We start from the raw sequence: 23,664 nt of genomic DNA on the forward strand, positions 1-23,664 counted from the left end.
TCATATAGATCGCTCAGAAAATTCGCGTTCCGCAAATAATAATAGAAACACGGATACATTTTCTAATGATTTTCCTACTTCAAATGTTAGAATTTCTAGTTCTTCGACAAGTTATGCTTTCGCAATGAAGTCTGAATCCAACTCTGCTAACAAACTTTTTGGCCACACTTGAATTAAAAATTAAGGATAGTAGGGGCAAATTTCAAATTGCGCGCGCTATTCTGGATTCCGGCAGTTAATCGTGTTTCATTACAAATTCTTGTGTTCGCCGCTTAGTATTACCTATCAATAGGTTATCAATGACTATTCATGATTTAGGTGAAATGAAAACATTGTCTAAATCTGGTGGAGTATTCTGTGAAATTAAACCCTTCAATAAAGATTTACCAGTTCTCGATTTCAATGCTATTGTTTTGGATAAAATTTGTGATAACCATCCGACGACTACCTTTGAGGTTATGAAGTGGAAAAATCTCAATTTAGCAGACGAAACTTTTAACGAATCTGGCCCGGTAGCCAGATGGAGCTAAAAGTTTCGCGAGAATTTTGTTGAATGAAAAAATTCTCTTTCAAGACAGTAATCTCCCTATAGCTATCAATACAACATTTGGGTATGTTTTGCAAAATTTGCGAAATTTGCGAAAACATATTTTGTGAGACTACAACGCGCACCGTAGATGCTAGGTACATGGTTCCATTGCCTTTCAAAAATAAAGTCATTACATTCAATAATTCAAGATTACCAGCCCTTCGTCGTTATCTCCTTTTAGAAAAACGTTTTGCTAGAGATTCTACTTTATATAGGGAATACTCTGCATTCATGCAAAATTATTTAAACAATGATTATATGAGTTAAACTTAACGAAGAAGTGGAAACTCATATTACCTTCCACATCATCCAATCTTCAAAAATGATACATTACGGATAGTATATGATGCTTCTTCTAAAGATTCGAATAATATCTCTTTGAATGATACTTTGTTCACTGGCCCTAAGCTTCAGCAGGATATTTCTACACTTCTGCTCAATTTCAGATTAGGAGTTTTAGTTATGACTGCCGACATAAGGTCTATGTTTTCTCAGATTCTGGTTACACCAGAACACCGAAATTATTTAAAAATTTTCTGGAGATTCAGTCCTGATGAACCGTTGTTAGAATATACTTTGAACAGAGTCACATTTGGGCTTAATTGTTCACCGTTTCTAGCGATGCGTACGCTCATTCACTTAGCAAATCATGAACGAGAAAGGTTTCCTCTCGCTTCTAAAGCTCTTTTGAATTGTACCTATGTTGACGATATATGCATATCTTGTTATGACTTAACTGAAGCCCGTACATTACAAACGCAATTAACATCTTTACTTCAAACAGCAGGCTTCGAACTGAGAAAATGGACTTCAAATCATACTGAATTGATTTCCTGCCTGCCCCCGATCATGTCAATCAAAACTCTCTGATGTTTATTGATAATCCCAATTTGGGGGTGAAAATTTCAAGACTGGAATGGTCTCCTATAAACGATTGCTTTTCATATTTAGTACATTCTATCAATGAAATATGTACAAAGCGAAATATACTGTTTGACTTAGCTCGCATTTATGATCCTGTCGGATATTTGTGTCCTGTTTCTTTAACCGCCAAATTGTTAATTCAAAGTTTATGGGTTCTTAAAGTGGGTTGGGATGAAATTCTTCCTGAACCAATTGAAAGGAAATGGAATAAATTCAAAGCACAACTTCCAAATCTTTCTTGTATCCAAATACCTCGATATTTATACACTAATCCTCTCCAGAAAATAGATTTGTGTGGTTTTGTGATGGTTCCCTCAAGGCTTATGCAGCTTGCATTCTAAGGTCTTGATACCAAATAAATTTGTGAAAATATCTTTGGTCAATGCTAAATCAAAAGTAACCCCCCTGAAACAACTTTCAATCCCTCCAATCGAGTTGTGTGCCGCACTTCTTCTTTCTAAATGCATGGAATTCGTTGGTAAAACGTATGGAGAGAAAATATCAATTGGAAATATATATACTTTTTCTGATAGTACTGTTGTTTTGCATTGGTTGAACTCTTCAGCAAATAAATGGAAACCTTTTGTTGGGAATCGCGTATCCGTCATAAAAGATAGGCTTTCGATTGCTACATGGTATTACGTTCAGTCTAAAAATAATATTTCCGATTGTGCTAGTAGAGGATTATATCCTGATGAATTCATTTAATTTCAGGAGTGGTGGAAACGTCCTACTTGGTTACATTCTAATCAAGAAAATTGGCCTGTCACTTCAGTTCAAGATCTTCAACCGAACTCAAAAGCTTATACTGAAGTTAGGAAGATCGTATTACCAGCATCTGTGGATGATAACCTCTTTGATACACTTCTTGAAAATTCTTCTTCTCTTGATAAAATAAAAGGAATTATTGCATACGTTACCTGCTTTATTTATAATTGCTTACATCCCACATCTAGGGAAATACATGCATTTTGTTACAAGGATTTACAAGCTGCTTTATTACTACTCATTAAACATGTACAGTTTCAATATTTTTCTAAAGAAATTTTCAAACTGAAAAATAAAGAGTTATTATGAAAAAGTTTCAGAAAATTAAGTATATTTCTGGATGGAAATGATATTTTGAGAGTAGGAGGTCGTTTGAGAAATTCTTTGCTCAACTATGATATGAAACATCCTATCCTATTACCCAAATCATGTGAACTTACAGAACATATTATTATTGATACTCATGATAAGTACTTTCATCCGGGACCGCAGACACTGTATTTCTTATTGGCGTAGAACTTTTGGATTTTATCGGCTCGACAAGCTAGTCGCAGTATCGTCTCAAAATGTTTGAAATGTTGGCGTTTAAATCCAATTCCATGTCAACCTATCACGGGTAATTTACCTACCAAACGTATAACTCAAATTAAGCCATTTAGTATCGTTGGATGTGATCTTGGAGGGCCTTTCAAAATTTGTTTGTATCGTTTTCGGGGATCTAAGATTCTAAAATCTTACGTTTGTATTTTTGTTTGTTTTGCCACAAAGCTTATTCATATTGAATTGGTTTCAGATCTATCAACAAATATATTTTTATGCGCGCTTCGTCGTTTTATTGCTAGACGTGGTCGTTGTTTTGTCGGCACTAATGAATATTTATTGACTATAATGAAGGAGGCTTTCGCTGAAAAAAAATTAAAATTTACTTTTCATCCACCTTATGGTTCTCATTTTGCCGGTCTAGCCGAAGCAGGCATGAAATCAATCGAATCCCATTTGGCTCGCGTCATTGGTAACCAAATATTAAGCTATGAAGAACTGAACACTGTATTAGTACAAATAGAATCGATATTGAATTTCTCGGTCTTTGTGCGCAATGAGCTCAGACCCTAACGACCTGAGAGCTCTTACGCCTGGTCATTTCCTAACGCTTGAACCCCTAACCGCTCTTCCTGATCCTGATACATCACATCTGAGAATGGGCAGACTTGAACGTTTTCTGCTTCTTTTACAGTTGCATTCAACTTTTTGGCAGAGGTGGCATCGGGAGTACCTCCATACTCTTCATCAGAAAGGAAAATGGACGCTTCCAGGTACACCTCTTAAGGAAGGTGCATTAGTGATTATTAAGGAGAATAATGTTGGTCGAATAATACAATATGAATAACAGATCATTCAACTTCAGAAAAGGTGATTACGTGTCACTATATAATGAATTTTTGAACACGGATTGGAACTTTTTAGAATACTCATCTGAGGTAAACTCTGGTGTGAATAGTTTCTACAATTAGTTTTATGAGATTCTAAATGCTCATGTTTCACCCACAAAATATTTAAAACATGTTTATCCAGCTCGGTATACGAGTGACATAATAAAACTTATTAAAGAAAAAGCTAAATCACATAGAAAGTACAAAGCAACAAAAAATATGTGTTATTACCAAGAATTCCGTAGAACTAGAAAAAATATTAAACAGAAAGTCAAAGAAGTATATACATCGTATATAAACAGTATTGAAAACGCATTGATAGTTAATCCAAAAAACTTCTGGGCATTTGTTCATAATAAAAATAATAGTACAAGAATTCTAGGCCAGATGGTTTATGAGGGTGAATCCTATAACAACCCATTGGTATTGATTTTAGTAGATTTTTTCAAAATGCCTATTTATACCCTGAAGCTAATGAAGAAAACGTTGTTTTCAACTTCGAACCTAATAGCTCAATAGATTTTAGTGTGGAACCAATAACATAGTTAGGAATATTAGAAGCTGAAAGAAAATTCCATAATTTCTATTGAAAAACTGTCTGAGAGTACTAGTTTATCCCCTACAAATTCTTTTCAATCTTATCTTGAGAACGTCAGTTTTTCCTGAACTTTGGAAAACTGCCAAGGTTTGTCCAATACATAAAGCTCAAGATCGAAATGAAATCAATAATTATGGACCTATTTCAATCCTTAACAACTTTGCCAAGCTTCTAGAAGCAATTCTGTATGGTCGTATCTATCAATCCTCTCGACATATAATATCTGATCACCAACATGGTTTTGTGAACTCTACATCCAACATCAGTAATTTAGCTATTTTTGTTCAATATTTATGTGATTCGTTAGACCGTAGAGGGCAAGTAGGTGTGGTGTACACGGACTTCTCTGAAGCATTCGACTTTCTTGCATGGGTTTCAATGAAATTTATTGTCAACTTTTGGAATCATACCTTCACGGACGTAATCAATGCGTATATTATCGTGGCTTTTCTTCAGATGTGTATTTAGCAACCAGCGGAGACCCGCAAGGACCTAATATTGGTCCCTTATTGTTTTTACTATTTATTGATGATCTGTGCAAATCAATAACTTGCAATGAATTAATGTTTGCTGATGATTTGAAACTGTACACATCTATAAACAGTTTACATGATTGTAACATTATTCAAAAGGAGATTGATCTTTTATAAAATTGTTGTCTCGAAAATCGCCTCCATTTGAATATATCTGAATGTGAAATTGTTACATTCAGTAAAAAACTTAATACACCAGAATTTCCTTACCACATCGACAACATTATATTGGAAAGAGCTGAGAATATTAGGGATCTAGGAATCTATTTTGATCATGAACTAACTTTCAACCACCATAATAATCATATTATAAATTCAGCTTACCGCGCATACGGTTTTATAATAAGGAACTGCAAAAATTTTCATAATATGCTAACCTTGACCTCTCTGTATTTCAGTTTGGTGAGGCCAAAACTAGAATATGGGTCCATTAAATGGAATCCCATATACCATCAATACACATGAGCAATTGATAGAGTCCAAAAGGAATTTTTAAAATTTCTTACTTTTAGAATGACAAGAACTTATCCTCCAAGAAACTGTGATTATTCTGATCTACTATGCAGATTTGACTTCGTAGCCTTAGAAAAAAGAAGAAATCAGGCATCTGTTTTATTTCTATATAAGCTATTGAATGGCAAATTGGATTGTACTGTACTATGATCAGAAATTGATATCTTCGTTCCAAGAATATCTTCTAGGCACATCAATACTTTTTTATGCAAAAGGGCACAAACTAAATCAATTGAAATCACCAATCAATCTGATGTATCGTAATGCGAACAAGCTCTCTACATCGATATTTTTTGTTGCAGTATTCGCGAAATCAAAAATAAGTCTCGTGCGTACCTATAACTCATTTATGTTTTTTATATCAAATAGTATTAATCATTCAAGTATGTTAGTTTTGCTCTGTAAATGAGAAACTGTTGGGCAATAAACGCTATTATTATTATTATTATTATTATATAAGAGTATTCGTTTCGAAAGTATTTTTCTTTTGTGTAATTCACTGTTTATATGAGAGAAGCTGTTTCGAGAGGACTTTTTCTTTCAGGTTGTATCTGAAAATTAGTTTTTCGCATGATCTATACATCTTCATAGATAGTTACTTTTTTGCAATCGATTACTTTCTTTCTTTCTTTGGAAGACTCCCACATTTTTTTTTATCAAGTTGGAGAAGTAGAAAGCCAAAACTTTCTTTTCCAAAAACATTTTTGGCTTTCTACTTCTCCATTTCTTCACAAAAATCATGGTAAAAACAGAAAGAAATGAAGAAAGCACATCTTTGTATACAAATACTTCTTTGAAATTGATTGCTTCCTTAATGTTTTTGGAAGATTCCTACATTCTTCTGTACCATGATGGAGAAGTAGAAAAGAAAAACATTTCTTTCCCAAAAAATTAACCTCCCCTGAAAATATAACTCTTTTAATTCAAACAAGATTTCTTCGGCTGGGATATAATCAAATGAGCGAATGAATATCATAACGATGTCATCGACGACATCAGCAGATCAAACTCATTACGTAACATAAAGTGGTAATTTTATAACTAACGTGTAGGTTTTCTTTTATATTGTTATCGATAAAGAGCTGATAAAACAAAAGTGACTCACGGCGAAACATCGGATGTCTACCAGTGAGGATATTAGTAGGTATTCCATGTGAGTGAAACTTCAATTCTTTCATTTACTGTATTGTGTAGGAATTCTGTGTATGATATCTGATTCAATTCCATAACGAATGTTTGGAATAGAAACTAAATGGAGAAAACTGTTTTTTGTATAATTCAGTGTTCATATGAAATTATTTGTTTCGAAAGTATTTTTCTTTCGTGTTAATAAATGTTTATATTATAGAAAAATTGCTTCTTCAAAATTTGCATAAATACTTTTCATGCTGGTTTGGGGATAAATTGAGGTTGAAACAACATTTCATCAAAGAAATAGCATCTTGACTGTAATACATTCTACTTCAAAGGTGAACTCATATTTTGTGGAGAGAGCAGTTTCATATATGTTCATAAAGGTGTGGGATTCTCCTGCTTTTCCGAGAAAGGTTAAATATCATGAGAGCCATATATCTCGTGGCATTACATCAATTTGGTATAGTAACTTTCATGGCGAACTGGATAAAAGAAAATAAGATAAAGAATCGAACTAACTATCTGTGAAAATAATCGGTACGTATCAAACTAAGATTTGTTTCATGAATATTTTAATTTGTTGAGTTTGCACAAAAAAAATCTGTTTTTCTCCAGTTGTCCGGTATAGTTTAATTTTGGCCTCTCGAACGATAATTCAGAAGATCATTACCATTACCATTACTTACGGCTACTGCAAGTGAAGGATTACTATTTATCGCAGGGTTACATTTATCACAGAATCGATTGACAAGTTATTTTCTACGTCTTCAACAGAAGGAGCTGAGATAGTACCAGGCACTACATTCATTGAAGGACGTATTTCAATATATTCATCATCCTTTTTTTGATTTGATGAAATATACATCAGTAAAAACATCAGGATTCAATGACATTATATCGCACTTTTTAAATCCTTTGACGATATTGAGAGGGGCGGCAGCTTTCAGGTACGCTTCGCCAAAATTTCCCTTATTTGAAAAACTGATACTACACGGTCCAAATTATTATTTATCCATTTTTCCAAAGCTTGGTTATGGTAAGTACTGAGAGGATACATCACAGCAACATCAAGCGGTTACAACTTGTGAGTATAGTGTGGGGACAGACATACAATTGTAACGTTATTTTCTCTCGCTTTCAAAATAACGTCTAAGTTTCTGATATGAGAAAGATGGCCGTCCAATATCAGAAGAACGGTGTCCTCTGCCGATGGTTTTGTATGACCTAATAAGTGGTCAAACCACTGCGTGAACACTTCAATATTCATCCAGCCTGACGGATTGAAAGCATAGACAGATCCTGGTGGAACTCCATTCATCAATTCCATTTTCACATGCAGACGACGAAAAATTACCATTGTAGAAATGAAGTTACCACTAGCTGAGCCACATATTACAGCCGTAGTTGATTCCCCCTTTCGGCAGAAATTATCCTCAATACTTGTTTACGACCAATTCTCGCTAATATTTCGATATTATTTGTTGGAACTGTATTTAAACTAGACTCATCGACATTGAATATTCGGTGGGCAGGATATGAATGTGTTTCGGGGACATTTTTTTAAATGCTGAAAAATTTCTCAACAATTGGCTTATTTAATGCTCGAGCCCTTGCAGCTGAAGTGAATTTTGGTGCACGTAAAGTGAGGAAAGGGTGCCTTTGCTGAAATCCTCTAAGACAATTTTTATTAGCCTTGCACTTTATATAAGAAAATGGGTGCTTTATATTATTCCTTTCAGCCACGTTGTACGTAAATTTGAAAATATCGTTAGCCGTAAAGTCATACATAGTTTCTTCGTTATCAAAAATATGCTGGAGAAGTTCTTCCTCTTGCTCCTTATAAAGTTTTTATTCCAGTTCTGTCGAGATATATTTATTATATTATTTCGTGGCATTGTACCTGATAAAGCAAAACTTCAATCAAGTAAAAAATATATTGCCAATCAATTATATTGAATTGACGGTGTACCGCTAATACGCAAACGACAAATACAAATATAATGAAATGCCTTACTTTTTATTTTTATTAGAGTTCAATACATAGGGGTGGAATGATCCCCGTGATCATACTGCCCTGCATACAGAGGAATAATTTTGCCTCAAATCACCTTCCCGGCAGAATTGTTCAATAATAACCTTACTTTCGCATCTAACGTGACGCAAATGGCATGATTTCGTTGAAGAATGGCAGTTAACACTGATACAAACACTTGTATTGGCATTGTACCTGATAAAGCAAAACTTCAATCAAGTAAAAAATATATTGCCAATTAATTATATTGAATTGACAGTGTACCGCTAATACGCAAACGCTGAATACGAATATAATGGAATACCTTACTTTTTATTTTATTGGAATTCAATTGTTAAACCATAACCTTACTTCCGCATCTAACGTGACACAAATGGCATGATCTCGTTGAAGAATGGCAGTTAACACTGATACAAACACTTCAGTCACAAAATATGAAATAAGTTAAAACGTACACAATATTGAAATGAGACTACATTAGATCTTGCACAGTGATTTTCAATTTTTTCTTGTCATTTTTCCCCAACCATGACAGCTTGTGCTGCAGATGGCGCTGCTTTGTCGATATATCGGTCGGGAATCGTTTTACTCTAAGAGATCATTATGTACCACCCTCCCCTAGATGCATTTCTAAGTTTATATGTGATATGATCTTCGACCCTGAGATTCGTGTCTGAAATTTCCACAACATTCAAGAATGTTTTGGCATGTTCTGAAACGTTGTGGAATTCTCTTGAATACTCTCGAATGTACTGAATAGTTTTTTAAATTTCTAGAGGATGAAATTTCATTGGCTTTATATTTTAAGAACTGAAGAAAAACTGAAAGAAAAAACTGAAGAATGAGAACTTTCATAAAATACTTTAAATTTGTTTCTGATGGAGCAGGAATGTGGTATACGTGAATGCACGACATATTTTACTATCGACATGTATAAATGTTAGCTGTCAGTAGAGTGGAAAGTTGAAGAATTTGACTAACAATAAAAAATAATCCTACACTTCAAAACTAAACATGCTGCCATCTAGTGACAGGTACACCAAGTTCTTACTAGGCTGAGAGTGTTATTTTCAGAAAAAATTGCCTGCTTTATGATATGAAAATTATTATCTATATTACCTCCATTGAATGCCAGATTTTCTTGAGAGACATGCCGCATTATTTGTTTCATAAATAAATTTTTGAATAATGATACAGTACAAAAAATAGCTCAGAAGTTCAAATAATTTTCAAATATACCTAGATTACTGAATTATTCCATATTAGTGAGTTACCAAATATAGGTTAGGTTAGGTTAGGTCCAAAATGAGAGTTAGTTAGTTACCAAATATAGGTAAGGTTAGGTTAGGTCCAAAGTGAGTGGGTCAATTCGACTCTCCACCGCAACCTGCAAGGGTTTATTGTGGCTTACACTCGACCAAATAAACCCAGCTCCTTAACGAAACCGTTTAGTTTGTATGGTGAGTGGTTTTTCAGGCATTGAAGAAAGCACATTGTATAAATTACTTCTTTGAAATTGATTTCTTCCTTCTTTTTTTTTGGAAGATTCCCATATTCTTTTGTCTGTATCCAGATGGAGAAGTAGAAAACCAAAACATTTCTTTCCCAAAAAATTAACCTCTCCTGAAAACATTTCTCTTTTAATTCAAACAAGATTTCTTCTACTGGGATATAATTAAATTAGCGAATGAATGTCGTAACGATGTCATCAACGACATCAGTAGATCAAACTCATTACGTAACATAAAATCGTAATTTTATGAATTACCTACGTGAATATTTTTTTTAATGTTATCGAGATATGATACTAAAATACTAAACAGCTGATAAGGCAAAAATGACTTACGGCGAAACATCGGATGTCTACCAGTGAGGATGACAGTTCCATGTCAGTGAAATTTCAATTCTTTCATTTACTGTATTGTGTAGGAATCCAGTGTTTGATATCTGATTCAATTCCATAACGAATGTGTGCAATACAAACTAAATGGAGAAACGTGTTTTTTGTATAATTACGTGTTCATATAAAAGTATTTGTTTCGAAAGTATATTTCTTTCTTTCGTGTAATAAAATGTTTATATTATAGTAGCTATTTTGAGATGACTTTTTCCTACACTTTGTGTTTGAAATTCACTTTCTCACATAATCTACACATCTCTGTATAATATTCCTTTTTTCAATCGATTGCTTTCTTCTTTCCTTTGGAAGTCTCCCACATTTTTTTGTATCAAGATGGAGAAGCAGAAAGCCAAAACCTTTCTTCTTCAAAAAAACTTTTTGGCTATCTACTGTTCCATCTCTATACAAGAATATGAGAAAATCATGAAGTTGATTAAAAAGCAGTTCAATTCGAAATAGAAAGATTGAAAAAAAATATTTTGGAATGAACTGTGTACAAAGCCGAAAAAATTTGTCTCAAAACACATCTAAAATCACATAAGTATTTTAGAGTATTACATTTTGTTGATTTTGAAGCATACCATTTCATTGTCCTTCAATTTTCATCAATTATAGAGAAATTGCTTCTTCAAAATTAAATAGCACAAATACTTTTCATGCTGGTTTGAGGAAAAATCGAGGTTGAAACAACATTTCATTAAAGAAATAGCATCTTGACTGTGATACATCCTACTTCAAAGGTGAACTCATATTTTGTGGATAGCGCAGTTTCATATATGTTCATAAAGGTGTGGGATTCTCCTGCTTTTCCGAGAAAGGTTAAATATCATGAGAGCCATATATCTCGTGGCATTACATCAATTTGGTGTAGCAACTCTAATGGCGGACTAGATAAAAGGGAATGAAATTACGTTTCAGTTTTGAGAAAATAAAGAAAATAACTAACTACCTGTGGAAATAATCGGTGCGTATCAAACTAAGATTTGTTTCATGAATATTTCAATTTGTTGAGATTGCACAAAAAAATCTGAAAAGAGTATTGAACATAACAACGATTTTTTTTCGTTTGTCTGGTATACTTTAATTTTGGCCTCTCGAACGATAATTTAGAAGATCATTACCATTATCATTATTTTTTCCTTGTACCAAGAATTCCTTCAGGTTTGGTAACACTCGCAAAAAATGCAAGTGGAGAATAAATTCAAGTGCAGAACTACATAATCAAAGACCCAGAAATGAACTTCTTGTCAATACCAACTTGTCTAGTCCACGATTCAATCATTAACACAAAGAATTTTTTTTGTTAGGAACGAGACACAAGCACTACAGGAAAATCTTCAATGTGCTCTAAGAATGGTGCCCGTGCGAAAGTAGCGATTCATAACGGAGATTAAATTCATTTAGAAAAATGTTCTCAGGAAGTGTAAACTGCGTTTATGTGGAATACACAAAAGTGTTAGCCTAGTTCGAAGAATGATACTCTGAAGGAATTTGATTTTCAATTATCGGAAACCATCGACTTCATGTTGATGATAGACACTACCTTGTACTGACTAGTGGCCAAATAACCCGAAACTGGTCTACAAATGTGTTCCAATAATTGAAAATCTATTGCGGCAGTTCTAACGCCAACAGCATATGCAGAAATAACTTCATTGAAGAATCCTGCACTGACACTTGATGGATTTAATCCAACGGCCTTCGTGGTATTAGCCAGGAAAGTAGTTGTTTTCTGGTAGGTGTCAGTCCATTAACCTACATTGTAGGGAGTTGAGACTGACCTGAACGAATTATTCCTTTAGATTATTCAAATTCTGAATAACTATATAGATCAGTTGTTTCACTAACAGCGATCATGAATGCAGTTTTGAGTTAATATATTCTTGAATATATAAAATGTTTGAATATTTCAATCGATTATTGATATGGTTTCCGGAATCAGAGATCAGGTAGGTCGGCAGCCGGGCGGTTCGACGTGGGTGCTTTGTTCACTCTCTCAATCGACAGATGTGAAAGGCGATGGTTGAAGTCGCAGACTGAAAGATCGACTTTCACTTTCTACTGTCCAACTCGTGTTAGGAATCACACGTTAAAAGGTAAGACCTCGTTTGTTCTTAGTTCGCCCAAGTTTCGACTTCTGAGGGTTGTCGTCGTAGGGGTGCGACAGCTGGTTAACAGAAAAACATATTTTAACATATTTACCAGGCAACCTTTTTATATATGTCACCCATCTTTGGAAAAAACGCTTTCAGGCAACATTGACTGTTGCACTTGACACAGGCCTTTTCCTAGCTTTCACAGGCCGCTTGTTTGTCAGTTGGGTTCAATAACCGAATTCAAGTGGGATTTCCAAAATCATCTCCAAGTTCTATTTATCTCTTGAGTATGTACTTTCGTATTTTTCAGTGATCCATATTGTCTCTTTTTTCACATACATTAATGATTCTCCAGAGAAAAACACGTATTCAATAATTTGCTTTGCTGACGACAACATACTTGTCTGTGCATTGAACAGCTGTCAATGCACATCTTTGATGACCACAGATTTTATATCTTGATAAAGATCTGAATAAAACTTGGTTTGGGCTGTCAGAAACCAAGTATGAGTCCATATTATTCTCTAAGAATGTGAATGTCGCGAAACAACCGGACATCATAATGCCAGAACACACAATTTTTTAGCTGTGTAAATTGATTTGTTGGGTATCACGTTACTAGAAAAGCAAAAGTCAGCTTCTCAAAAACTTGTAATACTGTTTCAAACTGAAAGTACAATCCTCAACATTTATTGCTTTGAACATTCTTTGAAATATTGTTTACATATAAAGAGCTTTGCACCTGAGCAAATCCTAAGGTAACTAAGTTCTTTCTAGAAAACAGTCAAGAAAAAAAAATAATCAATACAGTTTATTGCATGATTTTCACTGGTTTAAAGTGAAAATCATACAATAAACTGTATTGATTAGTTTTTTAATAAGGATTTTCATCAAGTATCGGCCAGTTCTATTCAAATAGTTAAGGGCCAAGATTGGAATACCAAATATAACAAGAAACTCTAATATAAAAAAAAGTGGTGGCTTTTCTGTTTTCTACACATACATTCTGGAGAAGTATTCGACTGATTAGCTTCAAAGTGAAACTCAACTAACTTTGAATTTCATTAATCAAAAATTCGCTTTTCCAGAAAACGGCGTTTTTGTGGAATGTATTTTTCTGGACGGTTTTTTCAAATGAACATAAAGATTCAAATACAACGTTATTCATTGCTTTTGCACAAGACTAGCTCTCAGGTTGCTTTGATAATTTTCTTGAATCTTCATGAAAATGAAGTTTATTGATACGTTTGACTTCTTCAAATGTTGGTGGTTGTCAATTTTTAGGTTTATCAATTCATTGCTTCATTTCCTAAGACCAAAAACGAAAATTATAATTCAACACTAGGTTGTGGCATTTCAATCTGTTAATATTCTTATCGGTGGTATATTTCAAACTGCGAATGCGTTGTTGAACTCAATTATCCTTGAATGACAAGCCTGAGAAAATAAAGGCGCCTCTCATAAAGACGCCGTCTATGGAATTGACAAAATGATCGATTCATGAATATCAATAAAATAAATGAGGGGAGCTTCGTGTTGGATCCACGAAACAACCAAAACAACCAGTTGTTTTGCATTAATACCATGTGTATGGCACGTTTTTTGGTGTATATTTCATTCAAACTTTTTCTTCAAGGGCAGTTTAGTCCGGTAATGCATTCATGGTTCAGCCTAGCACCACTACTTACATGCCGTATCGGAATAGCTTCGTTTTTAGGTTCTGTTTTGAGCTGCTGTAAAAGCTGTAATCTCTACGGCCGAAGTCAAAGAGTGACTTACCAATGGACCGTTTGACTCACCACTAATGAATGCTTGTCGATTTTCTGTATACCATTCAAAATGCGATAGAAACAGAAGAATATTTCCAGATGTTTGTGTTGAGAAAATAGTCAGTAGTCATTCCTGATAGTTTTACTTGCCCGTTGCGAATATTTGAGATATTTATTGAGAAAAGAATATGAATTAAATATTTTTTATCGCAGACATATTATCGTGAACCCTTATAAGAGCACGCTGGATTACCTGATCTGGATGTTTTCGAAAAAATACGTGACATCCGAAGTATAAGATTCACAACCGCAAAACATTTCAGAAATCGTGGATAGAAACAAAGGTGCTTGCCACGATATTACCACGTGAAGTGAGTTTGGATTTTTTCTAATTGTGATATTCATAATTCGTTTGCAGATTTTAGAAACCAATATCAAACTGTTAATTTGGAAGGAACTATTAATTTGATTTCCAGCTATGAAGAACTATCACATATACATATCAAACGAGATGATCACACGACCTCCCATTCCATTTGAGAAATAAAAGCTGGTAGCACCCTCTCAGCGACCTCAGCACCTCTATTGTCTTTCTTATCGAAAAGTACTGGAAATCACACCTTTTTACGTGAATTATTTTATCCGACCTCGATGTCTTGTTCCGTTCAATATAGTTGAGAGAGGGTAACTGTATGATATTTTATTGTTGACTTAGTATTTATGAAAAATATTTGTTCACATTTGACAACTGTTTTCTGTACGTTGCTACAAATTGATGTGAATATTGTTTTCGCTCCTCGTCACAAGTCAAATGTCGGTTTAGGGATTATATTACTCGAAATGATCGTTCAGTAGTGATATAACCAACATGTCAGCTTTTGAAAATTTCTAAACAAGTATGATAACTTTCATTATATTCATGTTATCAGGATATAGTTCCAGGAGTTCAGTTGAAAAATCAAATCATTCGAATAAAATTGAAGCATTTTTCAATAGTAATTCCAGGAAACGTCAAAATTCTATCAATAAATTTTCATTTTTCAACGAAAACTTTGTTATTCAGCAATAACAAGAGAGCAAACACCATGATATGTATCTATCTATAGCTATCAACAGCTATAGCTGGTTGCTGAATTGGTATTACTGAAAGAAAAACAAAGTTTGAGTTGAAAAATAATCACATTTACCTATCTGAGAAAATTCGTATTTGTCAAGAATAGCCGAAACAGTATATACTGTTTCCGTCAATCTCATACAGATGCAAGAATTTCCACAAATCCAATCCAAACTTTCAAAAAGAACTCCACCATGGCGTATTCCTTCAGCGAATATAAATACCCAGCTACTAACCATGAGCAAAGCAACTACAAATATCCGCATCTGATCCAAGCTAATCACCAAACTAGAATATCTTAATACCCACTTCATCAGAAAATCTTCACTGATGCCTCTAAAACAACTCGTGGTGTAGGATATGCATTTGTAACGATCGACACCGCTTACAATTTTTTTCACATGATTCTGCCACTATTCTCACTGGAGAACTTCATGCCATCTATAAAACCCTTTACTTCATTTTAACGGCATTTGGTAGAGAGTTTTCAATAATTACAGACTCTCTCAACTGCCTTATTTCCTTGTAGAAAATATATACCCATCACTTACTGGTAAATATGATTGAAGAGAAGATGAAACAACTGAATACCAGGACAGTAACCCTTTTTTGGGTTCCTTCACATACCGGGATTATTGGAAACGATATAGCCGATTAACTTGCCAGAGAAGTTCTAGATAATCCAGCATATGAAAGCATTGCCAACAGATCTCAAATCCTTTTTCCAAGGCGAAATTGTAGAAATGTGGAATCACCACTGGTCTCAAAAACCCTTCTAACTCAAAGGAATCAAATCTACAATATATTCTTGGAACAACAAATCAACAAATCATAATTACCATAACACGATTGGGTCACACTCGCCTTACCCATGAACATCTCCTGAGGAAAGAACCGCCACCAAAATGTTTCGCGTGTGAAGTGCCTGTGACTGTTAAGCATGTTCTGGTATAGTGTCCAATCCTCACAGTTGAGAGACAGAACAATAAAATCCCCTTCGACCTAAGTGAAATTTTATTTAAACTAAAAATATAACCCTTTCAATTTAAACATTTTTTTTTTTGGATTCCAATAAGTTTCGATTATGATATTGCCATTTCTGGATTTCATTATTCATTGTTGGTATTCAAATAGGACTTTGAATTGAAGGATCGTTGTCTTTTTTCTGTAAAGTTATGTGAATCAGTGAAATGTGCCAATTCATTTCTCATTTTAGTCTCTTGTATCTATGCATTATATTGGTAATTTTCATTTGGTTTATATATTCATTTGAATTGTCTCAGTAGAGACGATTGAAATTTTCCTTTAGTTACTGTCGTATTCATAAGATCAAATTGAACCTGTGAGTTTTACTTGTATATTATCTAATATATATATATTTATTTATTTATCTGATATATATTTGTTTTTCATTTCGAATTATTACGTATATGACCAAATAAAAGACTGTTTGGAAAGAATAGAAGACTTTGTGGAAAAGTGTGAAATGAGTTCTATGAATATCGACAAAGGTGCTATTTCGAACAGCCCTTTGTTTGGTCTTATAGGTAATAATTCTAAATGAAAAACAAATTTATATTAGAGAAAAACTATAGGGTATAGTCACTAACATAGAGGAAATACATAACAAATTAGAGGTATTGAAAAACAGGCAGTTCGTATAGCATATAGAAACATTAATGAAGTAGGTGAAATTCAGTCATTATGATCTGTGGACGCTAACTTGGTTAGCAAATCGCGCATCAAGTGACTGTAATTTTGTTCTGGTGTTGGGAAAGTGTTTCCAACAGATACATGTTATTTCCTAATTTCATGGCTGTCAGTTTTATCGCTGTTGGGAAAAAACATTTTATTGCTGCAAAACTGCCTTTTGGTGACCTAGCGTTATTTTTTTTCATTTTCTTAACGGTTTGAAGGAAATAATCAATAGATGCAAAATTGTATAATTATATCCTTGCATATCATGCTGTATTCATCGATCTGAAAAAATAATTAGATAAATATACAGAGAAATTTAAATTAAACTCCAATTCAATTATAACTCCATAGAATTTTTTGTCGAAATTGATATTGAATTAAATGTTAACAAATACGTACTATCTTAATTTTGTTGATAGTGTATGTACCCTATGGAGTCTAGTGTAAGGTAATGTTTATGTGAGATCAGTATATTCAAAAACGTTGAGTATTGAGTGTTTTTCATTAAAACTCATATTCCATGTTCTATAATTCAAAAACTATGGGTCCTTCAGTCTCAGCTCAAAGGAACTTTTATGTGGGTAATGCAATCACTGTAAACGAAACTTTCATTATTTGTTTCTGGAATATGCAGCTTCTTTCAGGAACTGCATGGGAGCTTAGAAATATTAATGCGTTCATGTTGCATTGGAGTTGATGATAGCTCATTATTCTCAAAAAATGACTACTATTTCTATTATTATTTGGTTGAATGTCCAGACAGCCAAAATGGAAACTGAACAACTTCTGGGAGTTGTTACCGTGAAAATTGGAGATTTCGGAGATTAGTGAAGGTTGAATTCTTGGCAACCGGCTACATAACCTTAATATATTGAGAATTGCTTTCAGTCGTATTATCAGACTCATAATGGAAAAATTGTCTTTTATTATCATCAAATTACTTGACACAATATTGACAAAAAAAAATTCTAAGACGATATAGGTACTCTACTTTCCAAAATTGAGAGCATCGCATATTGTAAAAAAAATCAATCATATTGTGATATTGAAATGAAATATGAATGCGAATAGGTTTCAAATATTCATGTGGATTCATAAAACTATAATCTATGTTTTGGTGTTACTCAATAGTTTTAAAAAAGAGGGACTTTTGCCACACTTTCTCTCTCTCTCTCTTTCTTTATATCACTGTTTAAGAAAGTTTGAGAGCAGAAGCGATGACATCTTCTCTTGCGAAGACGCTATCTATGGGATCGACCGAAGATTCAATCCCTGGTATCAGTAGCAAAGTCAAACTTCGACTTCAACCACCGAACGAGATTTCTCCTACAACTTCCATTGCAAGGCATCTACTTGGAACTAGAGCACAATAACAACGTCTTCGTGATTCAACACCAAACAGCGCTGTTTTGACCCACCGTTAGTCTCATTAGTGGTGCTAGGCTGAACCACAAATGCATTACTAGACTCAGCTGTCCTCAAAGTAGGTGAAGCTGATAAAATTTTCCCTCATGAAGTCGCCATTCACAGGATTGACGAAAGACTCTGTCATCTAGTTGGAACTAGAATACAGAAACAACACATTCATATTGGAAGTAGGTGCTAAATAGTAAATTCAGTTTGATTTGTAAGCCATTTAAAAGAGAGTAAAGAAACTATGAGTCGAACGTTTGAAGTTGAATGAAAAAAAAATCATTTCCTTGAAGCACTTCTCATGCTTCGTTCTAGTGAATTCCTTGGTCATCAGCATTATATCAAATCATTAGTAGGTATATGCTGCAATTGTATCTCACCTCCCGAACCGATGGTCTCAAATATGTTCATTTCTTGCCCTATACATATTGGTAGCGTATAATTGGAGGCTCTACTATTATTGCAATCAACCACTGTAGTGTCTGTACTGAAATGATCTCACTCTCCAAGTAGCTACATCAACCAAATCGATTTCTGAGTAGCCTTCCCCAAAAGCAATAGATGCCACCTCTGTTATTGATAGGGCGACTGTGGGTTGTTTATAGGAATTCCGAAACACCAAACGTCCCTTGTACATGAAAATATAGCTGTCTTCTACGTCACCACATAAGTCGGGAATCGGAATTTCCAGTCATTTGTAGACAACTATATCATCGGAAATACCATTTGAAAATTGCCAGTACCTTTTTTATATCGAAATTTTTTTCTCACTTCTTGCCATTGTCGTATACCAGGACTTGAATTGAAGCGGCTAACTGAATTCAGGGCATAGCAAATGCTAGTTCTGTCCACTTGACTGTAGAAATACCTTTATTGTCTTGTACTTCGACAAAATCGACTTCATCTAGTCATGTACTGATCAATGTTCCCAGTAAACCTACTCGTCTTGTTAATTCCGATTCCAGATTGTCCTGACTTTTTTACAGTTTTTGTTTTTTGTACATGGACAAAACTGATAAGTTCAATCAGTAAGATGATTTTGGATTTCGGTTAGTATCGAGAATTTTTCCCTTCTGTGCTGAGATGAGTTGTCACGTCACGTGGCTCCATAGTTCTTTCGGTTAGAAATATGATTAGATTATCCACGTATCATAGTTTTCGTTTCTCTTGAGATTCTAACTCGATGACAATACACTTCCATATGCATGCATTTTTTCGGGTTCTAGTTTCAACTGTCCTGCAGTAAAAGAACAGGACGAAACACTTTCGGCCGGTCGATGGCAGACTGGCTTCGCAAATGGTTGCCCCGTGGAGCCTAGTTCATCGTTGATATTCAAAGATCTTTTGTCGATCCCATAGATGGCATATCCGTAAGAGGAAGTGTGATCACTTTCAGTTACTCAGACTTGTCCTTTAAGGCCAGTTGGGTCCAGCAATGCATTTATGGTTTACTACTGATGAGATGTATCGTCGGTCGAAAAGGCGATGTATCTTGTTGGATGACGAATTCGTTGTTTTTGGGCTCTAATAGTTTCAATCTTTAATTAATTACCAACATTTCAGAGAAAACATAGAATGGTAGTTGTCACGTCACAATACATTGTTTTTTTCGAACTGCATCGAGATTCCTGATTTCAGTCTCACGACTGGTTCAATTTGCGAAAAATATTTTTTTACAAATGATTGAACCACAGCTAGGAGCCTTTGTGAATTGTCCCATTGAATTATTGGATATACTTGGAAAGTCGTTCAATTACTGAAAAATAAATATTATTGTTGAAAGTCTATATTACTTTGTGTGAGTCTTCAAGTTTCAAATTTTTGCAATGAAATAATGATATTTAGTTTCGTCATTTCGAACTCTACGAGGGTATAATCAGTTCTTATCAATTCTCTTACAGCACACCTAGTAAAATTCAGTATGGTAGTAGTATGATTCAAAAAATTGACACGCCTGAAAAACGATTTCCAGATGCAGAATAATTTATGTTAAATTCATTGTCAAAGGGAACTGGCACTTACCCAGGGATTAGCAATCAAATGACACTCGAAGTACACATCAGCGCCTTCCTTGATATCATTTGCATCCAAACCGTGCCCTAGGGTTAACGTAACTTTCGGTGGGTACAACACTCTCAGCATCCACGTGCGTGTTTGTTCGCTGAAAGAAAAATTAAAAGAAATTGAAATTATATGAACCTATGAATAGAAATTGGAAAAGAAGAGAAAATTTCTGTAAATACTCTTCAAGTCATTCACATAAGGTTTTTTAAGATTTTATCTGAAGTTTATCAGATATCAGTTTAATTTACCTCTTAAAGATGATCACTTGGTGATCGAAACACGTGTCGAGGCGTTGAAATAACGGTTTGATGTTGAGAAAAAACTCCAGTAATTTTCATATCTTAAGCAACTAATTCCACCTAAAGATATTGAATTACACAAAATTCACTTTTTCTCTTCTGTTGAATTACTGAAATTTCAGTTTGAAGACGATTCGAAATATCAACCTCGTATATCTCTCCTCTAGTTTTTTGGAAAAACATTGCGCCACACACACCAATGCAAGTAACAGACTCTGTTTACCCCGAATTGAAGACAATGTTTTTTTCTTACCCGTATTAAGATTCGAATTTCATTTTCATTTGAAAATTACAATTTCATTTTCTGTTGAAAATTACCACTTCATTTTCAATCGAAAAATGATGAATTAAGTTCGGATCGATTGATCTAGGTGATCTAGAAAAATGATGAATTAAGTTCGAATGGATTGATCTAGATGGGTATTGAAACGAGTGGTAATTGTGAAGAACGTATTTTTAAAAAATAATTCACCATTTTTCACATTAACAATATAATAACGATTTTGTTAAAATTGATTCATTTACAGTGAAAGAAGAGTATTAATTCTCAATTATATTTTGCGGATGATACCACCATCTTGTGGCACGGAAAAGATTCTTCAACATTGAAGGAAACAATCCAGAATAACTTAGTAAAGATGAATAAATGGTGCGACTGTAATTCGCTCTCCTTGAATATCATTAAGAACAAATTACTCACGTTTAAGTGTGACATGACACATAAACTTTCTAGGCTTGACAACGAGCTGAAATTTGATGATCACATCTTGGTTCTTAGTGAAAAACTGGCTTTGAGGTATTGTGCCGTAAAAATGGCTACAAGCTAGATTGGTTCAGAAATAGCTGAAACAATGTATCACGCTCCCATATAGTTCCACCTCAGATATGGTATTGCGTGTGCAGCCAACAAAGGTTCCATAGCATTTTTATTTTGCACAAGAGGGCATTACAATATACAGTGTCACCATTAAAGTGCGCACCATATGGGAAACTTTTTTTTCGGAGAGTTTCAATGAAGTTTAACTTCGGTACTTGTTTGTGCTTTGAATTTAACTTGAAATGATGCGGCCAACTGCGACCCACTGACGTTCAGTGTTTGTCAAATTCAACTTTTTTTTAAAAAAAGTTGTAAAAGTGCATTTCTTGATCGAATTTAACAAAAAGTTGATTGAAAAAGTTGTGTCTTCGGCAATTTTATATCCATATGCCAAATTTCATGCAACTAGGATATAGTTAACGTTTTGCTTATTTTTGACAGATATCCCCTTTAGTTTAAAAAACAAGTTTGGTTAATTGTCATCAATTTATGTATAGATAACAAACTCATCATAGAGTTTAACTTTTCTGATAAATTTTTACTCATACGGACATTTTTAGAGATAAATTAAAAATGTGCTATAAAAATTTTAACATGACTGGTGCAAAGTTTCAATCACTTGCCTATTTTCATTAACAAACGTCAGTATCTTCAATTTTGAAAAAGCAGACAAAACTCAAAAACTGCAATAAGTATTAATGAAATTACTAGAGTTGAAATTACACTAAAATTTCAATTTTCTGTATTTACAGATTATTTATAAACACTAACTGGGGCGGTAAGGATGCTTAATCACGTTGAATAAAATTTTTAAGTAGGTCTTGACAAACAAAATGCATGCTATAGTAGTGTCAAGTTGTTGATTTACTTGTCAAATGTTTAACAGTTATTGTCGCAATAATGTTGTCTCTTCAGGAAAGAATAGAAATAGTTAGTTAATATGTGGTGAGAATACACCATACCGGCAAGTAGCTAACATTTTTAATGAACGGCATCCAGGAAAAAATTTTCAACATGCTACTGTGTCAAGGATAATGTCGAAATTCAGAGAAACAGGATCCGTAGCAAATCAATTTAAGAAAAAGCACACTCCAAGTGAATATGATGAGGAGGCCCAACTTAACATTTGTTCAAAAGTTATTGAACACGGGCAAACGAGCATAACCGATATTATAAAAAATACCGATTACAAGAGGGAAAGTGAAAAATTTTATTAAAGAATAAATTTTGGCCTTACAAGCCAAAAGAAATTAACACAATGAAAGAACGAGAATTTGATATCCGTTTGGGGTTTTCATTCTGGTTTCAAGGAGAGAGAAGAAAATGTAATGTTTCCGTATAAAATTTAATGGACAGATGAGACAACGTTCTCTTCAAATGAGACGGTAAGTTCTCAAAATTGCCAATGGTGGGCCCAAGAAAATCCCAATTTCACAGTGGAATGTGGTGATCAGTATTCCTTTAAAACTAATGTATGGTGTGAGATACTTAACGACCAAATAATTGGGCCATTTTTCTTTAGGAAAAATTTATCATCCGTCGGTTATCTCAACCTTTTAAATAATGAGGTTAGTGAAGTTTTAGATAATATGCCTTTAAATATTGAATACGACCTATGTTATCAGCTTGATGGCGCACCAATACATCACACGGTTGCTGTAAAACATTCTCCCCAACAAATGTTCAGAGGCAAAGTTATTGGACGTAACTTTGAACATTATTGGCCACCTACATCACTCGACTTGACGCCTTTAGACTTTTTCTTGTGGGGTTACCTGAAACAAAAAGTTTACCGAAGTAGACCATTTACTGACATACAACATCTGGAAAATACCATTCGCGAGTGCTGTGCAAATGTAAATCCCCGATTCATTGAAAATGCAGTAACAGATGTCAGTAGAAGGACCATAATTTGTATTGAACGTGGAAGACGATATACTGAAATGTAGGCTAAGTGTTTGACAACCTCATTT

At 34.1% G+C, this 23,664-nt stretch overlaps 1 protein-coding gene across 2 annotated transcripts in view; it reads right to left on the minus strand.

Annotated features, from left to right (window-relative positions):
* LOC111505295 (nephrin) overlaps window positions 1-23,664 on the minus strand; it is a 1,173,166-nt gene that overhangs the window by 325,775 nt on the left and 823,727 nt on the right. For both annotated transcript variants that reach the window (XM_074176034.1, XM_074176035.1), the window contains one exon: window positions 20,534-20,672. In XM_074176034.1, the coding sequence (XP_074032135.1) occupies window positions 20,534-20,672 (139 nt within the window). The remainder of the gene's footprint in view (window positions 1-20,533; window positions 20,673-23,664) is intronic.

This window comes from Leptinotarsa decemlineata, unplaced genomic scaffold (genome assembly GCF_025532065.1).
Source record: "Leptinotarsa decemlineata unplaced genomic scaffold, Ldec_3_MD MMD2_tig00001393_RagTag_RagTag, whole genome shotgun sequence".
NCBI classification, from domain to species: Eukaryota; Metazoa; Arthropoda; class Insecta; order Coleoptera; family Chrysomelidae; genus Leptinotarsa; species Leptinotarsa decemlineata.